Genomic DNA, 13,553 nt, shown 5'->3' on the forward strand with positions numbered 1-13,553 from the left:
CATTCAAGAATTATCGCCGGTAAGCTTTTAAACCATCAGGCCTGATCCCAAATTCACACATTTAACTGCCGCTGCACGATGGGAAAAAAAGTCATTCTATACTAACAGTGAATTTACATCATTCAGATTTGTAAATGATACAAACCACTAATTCAATTAGACTATCAGAGAATTCTTTGAAGATGTAAAATGCATCTTTTATTGGAGCTTTACAGATAGAGATAATCTAGCAATGTTTTTGTACACTAAAATTTATGCCTCAGGTGCTTTGGTGCAGTGTGGGTACACTGGGGAGAAAGTGGGAAGAGTCACTTAAATTTACGAGCCAAGAAAAAAAAAAATAGGATTGAGCTTATAGAAATCTTGGAGGTGTGAAACATCCTATTTGTCTTCATGAGACAAAAAATTATGATCAATAATATCAATTTAAACGTCTCTAGTATTTTGCAGCTCATCAGGAAAACAGTGTAGGTTCATTGGCCCACACAATTAACAAACATTAAAGAGGCAAAAAAAAGTTAACAGCTAAGAGACAACACTTATGTGCTTTCCACAAATCAAAAGAAGCCCAGAAGAAGTATGGCAATACCAATGCACACGTTTAATCTTGACCATGGGGAAATGAATCCTAAGGAACACAGGGAAACAGAGAACACACAACGCCTGGGCAGGTTTCCGTAAATGCTGTCTCCTTTCAACAACTCAAATGTGAAGAATTTATTTTGTGAGTAGAGCTCAAAAAAGTGCCACCTTCTTATGTACCCCACTTTCTCTACCGAGGAAACATGCTAAATAAATAATTTCAGTAATTTGAGTAATAAAAACAAAATCTGAATTTAAGGTATCTATTAAACAGCTTTAAGCACAAATACAAACAGATATTTTGCAGCATTGCACTCTACAGCAAACTCACAGTGTTAATCCAGATTTTTGGTTGTTTGTTTTTACATTCACAGAGATGGGCAGCAATGTGTTCGAGCCTTTTAAATTCTGTGTTCAGAAAATAAGATTTTTGAACTTTAAAAAAAGAGGTCTAGGTATGAAGGCCCAGAATTATAAATTCATTCTTAAGAGGTCAAAAGATGAAGTACTAGTTCACGCAGCTATACAAACTAACTGCGTAGAGTGGACAATATTTTTATATGTGCAGAACCCTACATACCCAAACACAGATCACATATACACGGGTGAAAAAGATACATTTATGCAAGTTTTCTATCAGAGCTAAGCACTGAAAAATTATGAACTCAGTTGGAAATTCATTCACTCCATTAAGAGAAGATCATTAACATTCACAATCTAACACGACATTCTGCACCAAAGAAAGAGTCTGAACGGCCACAGCAGTTAATAACTCCACAAGATAGTTAGAGCTGACAGTAAACTTGTTAATGAGACAATACACACTACAGTTAACTACTAATTCTAAAATGTCATTCACTAAAAGACGACTCTGATATTGTCAGAAGCAAGAAGCTCCTCATTACTGCTTCTTTATTGCTTCTACTGTTGAAGGGGAAAAAAATTCACAAGTTTGCAGTTCTTGCACAAAAATCAAATGAACAAAACACAATTTATGAGACTACTCTAAGTGCCCTTGGAAAGGATAATTGACAGCCTTGAGACAAGTTTCTCCTTGGTGAAAAGGATGTAATTTTGGACAAGGCTTGCTCTATTTCAGGAAGTTATGAATTTTTTCCCCCTCTACAAATAAAGTACAACTGAAAGTATTCTCTTGGGCAAATGAAGGAAAACTTCATGTTCCCTTGTCTCAGGAGATCAAAAAGGTCACATCTTCCTCACAAAAATCCCCTACTCCTACAGCTCATTTTCAATGAAAGTGATAGTTACACTAATATAAAAATACCTTAGCATAAAAACTACTCTGCCACTGCCTAAAGAATTTGTTATCTGTATCATCCTTAAATGGTCTTCCTAAGGTACGTCTCACCCACATCAGAGACTTCAGGATCCCCAGAAGCAACATAACATATTTGAATCTACTACTGCTTAGTTTATATGTCTCTATTAGTTGACTGTAAATAAGTCTAACGTGTAAAATTCCTGTCTCAAGCAAACTCATTCTCCTAAACATTCCTGGCTTACTACATGTGGTTTTGTCTCTGTTCACCACCCCATCTTCAAAGCAAACCCAGGAGTATTCTGATGGCTTGCTCACAGACACGGACTTCTGAAAGACTTGTCTTTTCCTCAAAGAAAAGAGGGCAAATAAGAGGACAAAAATAATTTTTCTCCTAATTCTTGGGCACACAGTGGGACGGTGCGGAGGGCAAGCGGACACAGATGACAGGGCCAGTGACGCTGAGCTGCAGACAAACACTAGTTTATATTTACAGAAGCCTTGAGATTAAGAACATAGCATCTCACCGAACCAGTTACACCAGTCTGCTCACTCACCCCTCTGGCATACCTAGCAACCCAGCCGCCTTCTTCGTTATAAATGCTCCATGAGATTCTCCTGTCTTTGATTCCCAGCTCTGCCTTCCCACTCCTTAGCTCCTTTCCCTCCTGTTTAACATCCAGCAAAATGGTATCCTTTGTCACAGGGTGGTATCAACAGATCAGTTTTCTTAACAGCAAGCAGGAAAGAGGCTGCCTCACCTAGTACAATTAAAAAACGAATGGCAATCTAACAGAAAACCTTCAGAAAGCCACTAAATTCCATAGAAGAGCCACTTACACACTACTGCAAGGGGAGCAAACAAATTGAACTCTTGAGCTCCAACGACTTCTTTCTTTTTTGCGCACACATGACCATAAGACAGACCCAAAAGCTTTTGTTTCTCTTTTATTTGTATCAAGACGAATGCAATTCTACAATGATGTTCTCATTCAAAGGATCACCTGCTAACAGGCAGCTCTTTTAACTTCAATTCCCTTGAAAGAGGAACTAAGAACTCTATGTGCCTCTGAACATCCTTTCCTGTAGGAATGGATGTCAATCTCTCCTAGCACTACCAGTAAAGCGAACAAACTGTCTTAATTCATTCCCTGGAAGTTACATGTAGGATATAACAATATAAGCATTCACCATGTTAAAAAAAAAATATATATTTCAACCTTTAAAATTAAGAAGGTGGAGAAAACAGATCATATACAAGGGAGGAATTAACACCTCTCATTTGACCAAAGGTGCTACTAACTAAACACAGGCTGTGGAGTCAAGAGGCACTCAAGGGAACTAATGCAACTAAAAAAAAAGCCGATTTAAGGTTTCAAATAAAATCTCCAGTCCAAAGATACTTAAATCATATAATGTCTTGGCATAAAAAGTAACAGAAAAAGTCTCTCATCTTAAAGTGAGTTTTCAGAAAAGACTGATTAAATAAACATTATATCCTTTCTGAATAACAGCCTTTTAGTTTGATGTACAAGAACTACTATGATGAGAAAGAACCACAACAAACACAACACCAAGTTTTTGGTTGTGTTACCATCTGATTGGACAAAAATAACCCAGTAATTCTAAACGTTTTGAATTATCCTCAGTTAAATATGTGAATAAGAGAAAAGAAAACTGAACACAAAACATTTAGGTGGTTTACTCTAGAGTTCTCTATTTAATCTCTACACAGACATAATTTTTTTCTTATACACTGAATATCTGAATTGCCTTGTTCTTGTTTTAGTTCTATGTACACTTGAGAAAAATACTGAAAAATAGAACTAAGTTGTATTTCTTCAATTGTTGAAGATGAAAGGAAAAACTCTCGTGTGGTTTTCCTGGAATTGAGTATTAAGAATGCCACTATGCAATGGCAACCAAATATTAAAAAAATCTGATGATATATGATAAGAAGTCACATTTCATTTTTGTCTACCTCTGGGAATGAGTAATCTGCATTACTATTAAATATATTAAACAGTATTTCTCCAGTTAATATCATTTTCTTGCTATCTTCTACACTACCTGCTGCTCTACTGGAACAAAACACTTCCCAAAAATCAGATGGAAGATGCACAGCTTCATTCTCTTGGATGCATCTGGCGAGTATTATAATGTTAATGTAGGCTGACAATATGCAAAATAATTCTCTTGGTTTGTGGTGGGGTTTTTTTGTTGTTGGTGGTGGTTTGGAGTTTTTTTGGTTGGTTTTTGTTTGGTGTTTTTTTGTTTTGTTTGTTTTTTTCCCCACAAATACAAAGCATCTCTACATAAAAGAGCTCAAGAGCAGCAAAACTGCTGTGTAAGATCAAACCATTTCCAGGACTGTTCAAACACTCTTGATATTAATATACAAAATAAACTCTTCGTTTTTATTTGTAAGGTGCTTTGAGATATTTAGTAGGACCTGTAAATAAATATGTATTGATATATTAAATAGCCTTTACCAACTTTGACAAGAACTTTTAATAAGAGCATCACTTTACAGATAAAGCAACAGAGAGAATTCTTGGTTTCTGATCACAATCCATCAGTGCCATACCAAGGTCAGAACAGAGCATGGACTCCCAACTGTTCAACAGGAATCGCTAGATCACTAGTGAGACTCTTCCTTTGTTCGTATAAATCTACTGAGTACAAAAAATCTGTAGCAGAGACACGATTTTGCAAAGCACTGTGACATGAAACATGAGTGTTCAAGAGCTGAAGGCTAAGAGAAGTCCTAAAAAAGTGTGACTATGAGAAGCCCATGATCCCTACAAAGAGCAACTGAGATTGAAAAAAGAAGATTTTGACTACAGCTTCTATAATGTAGAAGAACTCAGTTTTACCTTTGATCTCTCAGTCACTGAAACAACATGCCTTAGTTTTGTTGGTTTGGGTTTTTTTGGGTTTTTTTGTTTGTTTTTTTTTTACGTTGACTCCTGTCTCATTCACAAGGGCATCAATTTTGTTAATGAGAAAACAATACGTAGTACATGTGCTTTATTATAGGCCCAGAAAAATTCTGAGCATTTGGTCAGGTGCTCAGCATGCCTAAGTCAAAAGCAAGTTCTCTTAATAAATTAGAAGATAGAGGCCTCTGACAACAGGATTTTTTTTTATCTCCTCCCCTGCTGGTTGACTAGGCAAAAGCTGTTTGAGGAGTTGCAATAAGAGAATGACTTTCAGACATATTATTACATGAGAGCACACAACCAGATAAAGATTTTAAAACTGTAAAAAATGGTATCACGCACTCAGGCTGCCTTACTCAGCTTCAAGAAAGTAATAGTGCATAAAACTACTACGAAAGAAGGAAATACAGAAGTTGAGCCCTTCACTGTAACCCAAACCCAGTGCTGGTGCAGAACTAGTACAGTCCCCCCTCTCCTGCTATTAAAACCTTGTCTTAAAATATTAACATCAACTCCACTTTAGGTAAAGGATCCTCTAAATTCTATAGATACAGCTACAGATGGCAGTTTCTCTTTCAGTCACACCATTTGGTTAGAGAACATCTCTGCGCCACCCCTTTATGTTTGCTTCACCCATTTTAACAAGCTGTGTGGTTTTGTCCCATTTCTCCAAGTTCATTTCCTTGTGTACTTCAGTCATCTGTTGCAATAGCTTTCATACTGCCTGTTGTCTTTTATTCCACCCTTTTCCTCCTTTCCCCCTTAAAATAAGCCTTATTTTGCAGCACAAAGAAAAGAAAGATCCTCTTGCAGTGACCTATGGTAATAGCTACAACCTAAGAGTTGGTGGGTGTTACAGTCCAAGAAAAATCCCCTACTCAGTACTGGAGGCTGCACACTATCAAGCAGCTATCTTGGCCAGTATTTTGCTTTGACTTTCAAGTTGGCCTTACACACTCTGGTTTATACTCACAGAGATTAAGGGGAGAAAAAAAATAATGTCGTCAAGGGCCCATAAAACATTCAAAACCCCTGGATTTCAGTGGCTTCAGTTAACTAATAGAACTACTCCCAGATCTAGACTCACACCACACATGGTGCTTGTAGATAAATAAAAATGCTTGTTAATTAACTTCCACCAGAAACACCAGGGAAAAAAATGGAGGAAATGTTGCTTCTTCACAGATTACTGTCAGATGCTTTGAAATCAAAGGAACTACTCTGTACCTGAGTATTTTAAAACGGCCTAAGGAAAACTTGATTTTTTTTCTCCCCATTTTATATCTTGAAACTTTTCTGAAGGCATCTCAAAAAAACAACACAACACACAAACAAAACAACACTCCCCCTCAAAAAAAGTATATTGACTCTTTGCCAGTGATAATGTCACAGATGTACTTAATTCCATTATTCTTTAAAACTGTTTTGAAACTTTTTCAAGTTATTGAAAATTTGTTCTTAAAGTTGCAAAGTATTTTCTTACAAAGCTATTTTCTTCTCTTATTAATGGGACCATAACTATGTCACAAAATGCAACCTTCAGAAACTGAAGTGTTACCCAAAACATCCTAATCCCCAGCAGCCAAAATCTTCAAAAGTGCATTACCCAGGACAGTTTTCTCTATCAGAAATTAAAAAAATAATTGCTAGCAATACAAAACATTGTTAGAAAAGTTCAAGCAGATCTTATACTTAAAAGACTTCTCTAGACATGTATGCTGGAGTAAACAGTGACTGAACTAGAATTTCCATTCCATAAGAAACTCACTTCTTTTAGCATTTATTTTATTATAAACTAGGTAGAAGTGTTGAAGCATCAACATCTTTAGCTATATAAAACATTCCCCAAACATTCAATTCATAAATATACAAATATTTTGTTTACATACATCATATTTTTAAACAGAACACTGTGGTATTCCAGAATCAAAACATTTAAATTGATTTGACATTTAACTACATCTGCTGTATGAGCCATATGAAGATCCAGGCAAGCAATCCTTCACTACGTGCTGTCCCCTATAACTATAATATGTCTCGTAAAATAACTCAGCTGTACAGATTCTACAGATTGGTCAGAAAGAAAATATTATGTACAAAGAAAACATCCACAGAGAAACCTAATTCATAAGAAGAACGAGTTAGAAGACTTATGACCTGTGAGACAGAGGCATCCTAAAGATGCTTGCTGAATCAGCTAGAAATTACACTTCTATTTGCTTGCTAGAAAACAGCAGGAGAATCCAAATAGAAAAAATGTGGTGGAAGATTCCACAGTACTTCTACTGACACCAACAAACCCCTAGCATGCTATAGTGGAAGAGCAACAGACCGTCAACAAGTCCTTTATACCAAAGTGCTGACCAAATGGCAATCGAAAACTCACAAAAGAAACAGAAAAATCTTATTCACTTTTCCATGTCAAATGATGCCCACAAAACTAACTCACCCTTTTCTGAAAAATAAGCCAACCCCCCCAAAAAAATTACAAGTATTCTTGTTTTAAAAATCAAATTAAAAAAAAAAAACAAAAGAACAAAAAAAACCCAAACCAACACAAAAAAACCTCAAACAACTCTATTTCCAGCAGGCTGTTATCCTTTTCATCATTCTCTGCCCCCTCCATTAGAAAAGAAAAACAAACCAAAAAAAAGTTCTGGAAAGCTTAGTGAAGCTCACAAGAAGTTTGTTTCTATACATTTCATAGGGAAGAACTCAAAAGACTATAATAATTGTGGGGGCAGACTACCATAAATTAGATCACCAATAATCATAAAGTGTACCTTATGTTAGAAAAACATTTAAATAAATCATCCCCTTAGAACATAAGCAAGATTTATCTTTTTTCTTTAAAATCCAAGCTAGTACTTCACACTACATACTCAAAGCATCTCCACTTCTCTAGGACCAATGAAAGAATAAAAAGCCAAAAGGTAGTTATTTCTCTTCACTAACAGTACTTGCATGAGTTAAATTACCAGAATTTTACATTACTCCATCATATACCTGCACACAAAATATGGCATTGGGTAATGTCTTTAAAGAAATTCATCCTGATAAATTACAGAACTGAGGCTTATAATCCATACATCAGTTATTCACATTAATTTTGAAAACTCAAGTATCATTTATAATCAAAATGTTATTTAATAGTATAGGGCAAGAAATTTACCAGACGTTGACTTTTTAACACTTCAGTTATTTACCAACATGAGTGAAGTGTTCTGCAAATAACTATTTTCTCAAACACCTCAGTTTTTTAGGTTCTGATTTTATCTTCAGAATTACCCTTTTAATTATCAAGTTATGAAACAAAAAGGTATTTCAGTTGTAGACGGAATGGCAGCTACCAGAAAAAGTTACGTTCGTGACGAAAATGGGACTTTTTCCCTATTACCACTTGTTGCTCTTCTGAAAAACTAATGAGATGATACTTACAATATTTTACTGATTAATATCTACAATTATCATAAATTGACATAACAGCTATTTTACAATCTCCCATGATTTGCAGTCTCCAATTACACATTTCACTCTTTACAATAAGCAATACGTGTTTGTGCCTAACTCAAAAGAAGTCAAATCAAATCTTCACAAAAGCTGTTAAGCTTAAATTGACTTACACTGAAGGTTTACTTTTGATATAAAAAAGAAACATAGCTTTAAAAAGTCCTTCGTTTTTTTTTTTTTTTCCTCCGAATGGAGATTTCAATCACTTTAACACAGCTTAACTTAAGTCCTGGAAGCAACTACTAGGAGCATGGCCAGTATCAGATAATGTTAAGCATCTAACTGGATATTAATTAATACCTAGTATAAATAAATATCCCTCATGCCAAAGAAATGCGATTTTAAGCAGCTGCAGAAACTGAACAGGCTGTGATAGCAAGAAAAAACACCCTATACAATCTACTTACTAGCATGCTTATCTGCAAGCATTATAAGGCTGTTGGAAATGTCTCTTCGCCTGTAAAAACACACCACTTTTGCTTCCACGTTTCCATTGGCAGTCTACAAAAGAAAGATGAATCAAGTCAGAATGTATCCTTTCTCAGCTGAGCAATACAAATTAAATGCCTTCTGTTTCCAATTTTCCCTTACATTAGTAGTTCTCACATGATCAGTCAGGCTGAAATCAAGAGAATTACTCAAATAAGTCAAAACTTCCTGACACAGGCCAATATCAATTTCTGATCCAATAAAATAATTTATTATATAGTCCTAAGAATTTATATATTATTCAGCTGGTTAGAAATGTAATACCAGTATCATGTTAACATAAGAATCCTTAACAAATATTAGAAACTTGTGAAGATTTCTGTCTAAAGCTGGGTTGCAAAGAAATGTATGGCATTTTTTTTCAGAATTATATTTAATATAACATGATTTGAAATCTCTCTGCAGCTCATAAAAGAGCTCTTTAGTTCAGAGTTGTTTTCATGACTCATTACAGGGATGACACTCTTCAGCTTGATAACATAAAGAATCCACTAATATTTGAAGAACTGTCCCCTCTTGTTACATAAAGTACAAAATTAGTTAATTACTTCGAGTTACCTATTTAAAATTCAAGACATGGCACTGACAAGTATCATGTTTTAATTAAGTTTCTTACCAAAAAAGAAAGCATCTTATCTGCAGTAAAATGATAACCAAAGCATTTCATTACGTTTGCATAACATCTCCATTTTTGCTGAACGCCTTTAACACATGAAAGCACATAATTCACAATTACAATATCTGGACTATATCCCTGAAACTCTCTTTGGGAAAAAAAAAAAAAAAAAGTCAATACTTCATTGCTCTAACATCCACAAGCAAGATTAAATTATAGCAATGCAGTTTAAAAATAATAAACGTTACATTCAGAACATGATTGGAATCACTTCAATTACAGTAAATAAAAAATATTCTTCTCCAATAAAAGTCCAAAATGATTTGCCATGCAGAAGCTCGGTGGATGTTGTGTTGAACAGCACTAACAGGTAATGTGGTTGATGTCTGCTATGGAGTTGTGTTATGTTCCGTTAATAAGAAGAAAACTGTTTGCAGGTCACCAATTTTTTAATTTACTTCCTAGCCACAGGAAAAAAAAAAAAAACACCAAACACACACACCATACAACACCTTTATCACTATTTACATCACGATAGGCATTTTGATCATTAACTTTTGACATAATGTATCAGTAAGTTTTAATACTACTTGATGGAGTAATAAAAATATGTCACACTAAAGAAAAAAAAAAAAAACACAACACAATCCCACACCACTCTTGGTAGTACAAGAACAAAAGAAAACAATTGTGCTTTCCCCAAAATGACACACTAAAAAGTCTCCATTCTTTACAAAAACACACTCAAGAATAAAGACAGAGAATGCTGTCTCTGTTTCTATGCAAAAGCCCATCCTTCATTCACAGCTGCCAATAAGCAAAGCAATAACCAGCCACAGAAGCCCCGTATGCTGTTATTTGATCACTACAAAGTCTCAGTGACACCTACTAGCTCTTTACACGTACATCCAGAAGCAGACACATTGCATGATCACATCATTCCACATGGATTCAACTGTGCCATCACCATATACAGCACTAAATTCATTCATTTCCTCAAGGATTCATAGGACTGGATTGGATTTTTTTTTTTTACAGCAGAGTACTCCTGTTTACCAGGAATCGTCAACTGGCTGTTTCCTTAGATAACAAGGCAAAATTACAGGATATCAATCACATAGCAAGATTTCAGTAACTGAAACATACAAAAAATACAGAGCTAATCTCGAAAACAAAACAAAACAAAATCCAAAATAAAAACACCAGAAAATTCTACCCAAATAGAAGTCTCATGGGATTAAAATCATTCTCAGTTTTTGAAAAGTGCACTGACTGTTGTCAAAGGTTAATCAAGAATCTTAGATACTTGTGTACCTTGTTAAGTTCTTCAATTCTCCTAATGAGATATGGATTGCTGGAAGAATTTTCAAAATAAACATAATCTGCAATGAAAAAAGGAAAGATATTGAAATATCAAATACTACATAAAAGCATATCATTATTAGTGCAAAAATTTTCTTCTAAACCTAGAAGTTGATAAAAAGCCGATATTGTTTAGTAAATGTTCAAACAGTGAATTCTTTCAATACTGAGATTTAACATAATTTGTTCCTAAATTCTGGTTATAACCGCACTACACAAGCTTTAACAATCATGCTGAAATGAACACCTTGTGTTGGAGCTTACATTGTAATTCAGCAATCCACACACTTCATAAATCTTGATATAAAAGCTGTAGTTTCTCACAATTGATGAGGGAAGATTTAATATCGAAACTCACTAAAGCGCTCAATTCTTATGGAGATAAGTATTTCTGCAAAATATGCTACCTCACATTTATTACCAGGTGCTGGGATAGTATGGTTGTCCAAATGAGTAATGTACATTTTATGACACTTGCTTTTGTTGTTGTCTCTCTCTGTCCAGCAACATGCAGACTATATTAAGCAGTAACAATCATGAGGTTAGTGAGGTTCTTCCAGGACAAAATCTCTTGTAGCATGACGAATATAAAAATATTTTCATAGAGCATATGGAAGTTTACTCACATCCTGAAAGCTACTCCCATGTAACATACAAAAAATTGACATGCGGCACATTTCCTCAAGTTTTCTCAAAACTTGTTTTTGTCAAATGAAGAAGTGTCCACCGAATGAAAACCACACTTTGTGTTTGGTATATGACTCTGTGCCACACGAACTTTATTTAAAAAAATTGGGTGGGGGGACCATAATGAGGTACAAAACTCTTCTGCAGTGCTTTGACACTAGGCTAGAGTGAAATAAGAGAAACAGGGAGCTCGCTGGGCTCTACAGAAAGAATATGATCTTTAAACATTGTTCAAAATTACTTATTAAAATTACAACAACAAAAAAAGAGAAGTGATGACCGAAGAAGCAAACCCTACCCAGATTTCAACAGTGCTGCTCAGAGAAGGTTTAGTTTCACGAGTACAGGCTGACGGGATCACAACCTACACCACCTAATGAAGGAGTATGCAGATGGACGATGTGTGGATATATCCCAAACCAGAAACAGATTGTAACTAATACTATCACCCCTCATTCCCTCGCATCTTACCTCTCACCTCAGGCTGCCGAGGAAAGAGAAGGAGGACACAAGCTATTTTTGAGCACCAAGTACGGAAAACCCAACTTTGAGCGGTGCACCTGAGCCACAGCACTAGGTGCACAGCCGTGCCCATGCCGTGAGGGAGGGCAGTGCGAACTTATCGGTGTCTATTTCGACAGGCTGAGGGGTTTGGAGAGGAACCCTCGCCGTGCTTTTTACCGCCCGAGTGCCTCCCTGTGCCAAGCAGTCACGTATCCGCGCACTCCTCTGGGGTCACGTCGGTCAGCAGGAAAGCTGGCAGAAATCCCCCGGTTACACAGCCGGATTTATAATTTATCCCCGGGAGATGAAGGAAGACGCGGAGACACTCCGCCGACCAAGGAAAGGCGCGGGGGTCGGGGAGCGGCTCGGAGGGAAGCGCCGCCGGGCGCCCCTCGGGGCGGGCGCCGGCTGCCCGCACCACGCCGCCCGGGCCCACCAGGCCGCGGCGCCGGCGGGGCCGGGCCGAGGCAGGCCCCCGGGCCGGGGACGCACGGCCCCGGTAGATCGCCCCTCGTTCGCCTCGCAAGCGGAGCAGCCCGCTGCGCCGGCTGGGCGGCTGGCGGGGCCGGGGGTCCGCCGGGCGGCCCCTTCGCCGACGCGCGAAGAGAGGCCATGCCCAGCCCGCGCCGCCGTGAGGGGGCAGGAAGCCGGCGGCGCCGCTCCCCCCGTCCCCGCGGAGGGCGGCGCTGCCCTTCTCCTCCTCGGCGGTGGGGGCCGGCCTCCCACCCGGCACACAGGGCTGGCGGGGAAGGAACCTGCGTCCTCGTCCTCCCTCTCCGCTCCGCGGAGGGCCCGGCGGCCCCTTTACCGGGGCCGGCTGCCGCCTTCTGCCGCCTGCCCGGGCCTGGCCGCCCCGCTCGGGGCCATGGCGCGGGCCGCGGCAGGCGCGGGGGCCGGTGCGCCTCTCTTCACCCCGGCGCGGTGCGCACAGGTCCCGGCACGGCGCGCGCAGCCCGCTGCTCGGCGGCGGCCCCGGCCGGGCCCCGTCCCCGCTGCCGGGCGCAGGGTCCCCCGACACCAGGCGAGCGCTGCCCCGTCCCCACATACCTCCCACTCGGTACATGTTGGCCGCCATGTCTGCGCTCTGCACCCTCCTCCTCCTCCCGCCGTCTCCGCCGGGCCGGGCAAGGAGGGAGCGGCTCCCGCGGCCCCCCCGCCCCGCGCTCGCCCCCACCCTGCGCCACCCCTCCCCGCCCGGGCACAGGACACGGCACCGCGCCTCACGGGGCCGCCGCCGCCTCGGCCGCTTCCGGAGCCGCCCGGCGGGGAAAGGGTTAAACAACCGCCCCCCGCCGCTTGCCCCCTCCCCCCCGCGCACCGGCCCCGGGGCGGGTCGGAGGCCCGGCCGCAGGTGGGGCGGCTCCAGCACGGACTGCGGCCGGGGCCGCGGGCGGGCGGTCCCGGCGGGGGTTGGGGTGCGCGGCCCCCCCCGGCCCCGCTCCCGGCGGGGGCAAGAGCGCCGTGCCTTACCTCAGAGCCAGGGCCGGCCGCCAACGCCGACACGTTTTGCGGGCTCCCGCTGCTTTGTCCCAAAACTCGGGGGCGCCGCGCTGCCGGGAGCGGCAGTCACCCCCTTCTTCCC

At 40.0% G+C, this 13,553-nt stretch overlaps 1 protein-coding gene across 1 annotated transcript in view; it reads right to left on the reverse strand.

The window, feature by feature from the left end:
• The window catches only part of MTA3 (metastasis associated 1 family member 3), a 130,834-nt gene extending 117,725 nt beyond the window's left edge, over nucleotides 1-13,109 (reverse strand). The window contains exons 1-3 of the mRNA XM_065630934.1: nucleotides 13,019-13,109; nucleotides 10,733-10,800; nucleotides 8,721-8,814 (exon numbers count right to left, since the gene is read on the reverse strand). Of these exons, the coding sequence (XP_065487006.1) occupies nucleotides 8,721-8,814; nucleotides 10,733-10,800; nucleotides 13,019-13,046 (190 nt within the window). The 5' untranslated portion in view covers nucleotides 13,047-13,109. The remainder of the gene's footprint in view (nucleotides 1-8,720; nucleotides 8,815-10,732; nucleotides 10,801-13,018) is intronic.
• Nucleotides 13,110-13,553: the final 444 nt, after the last annotated feature.

The sequence above is a fragment of the Caloenas nicobarica genome, chromosome 3 (genome assembly GCF_036013445.1).
Source record: "Caloenas nicobarica isolate bCalNic1 chromosome 3, bCalNic1.hap1, whole genome shotgun sequence".
NCBI classification, from domain to species: domain Eukaryota; kingdom Metazoa; phylum Chordata; class Aves; order Columbiformes; family Columbidae; genus Caloenas; species Caloenas nicobarica.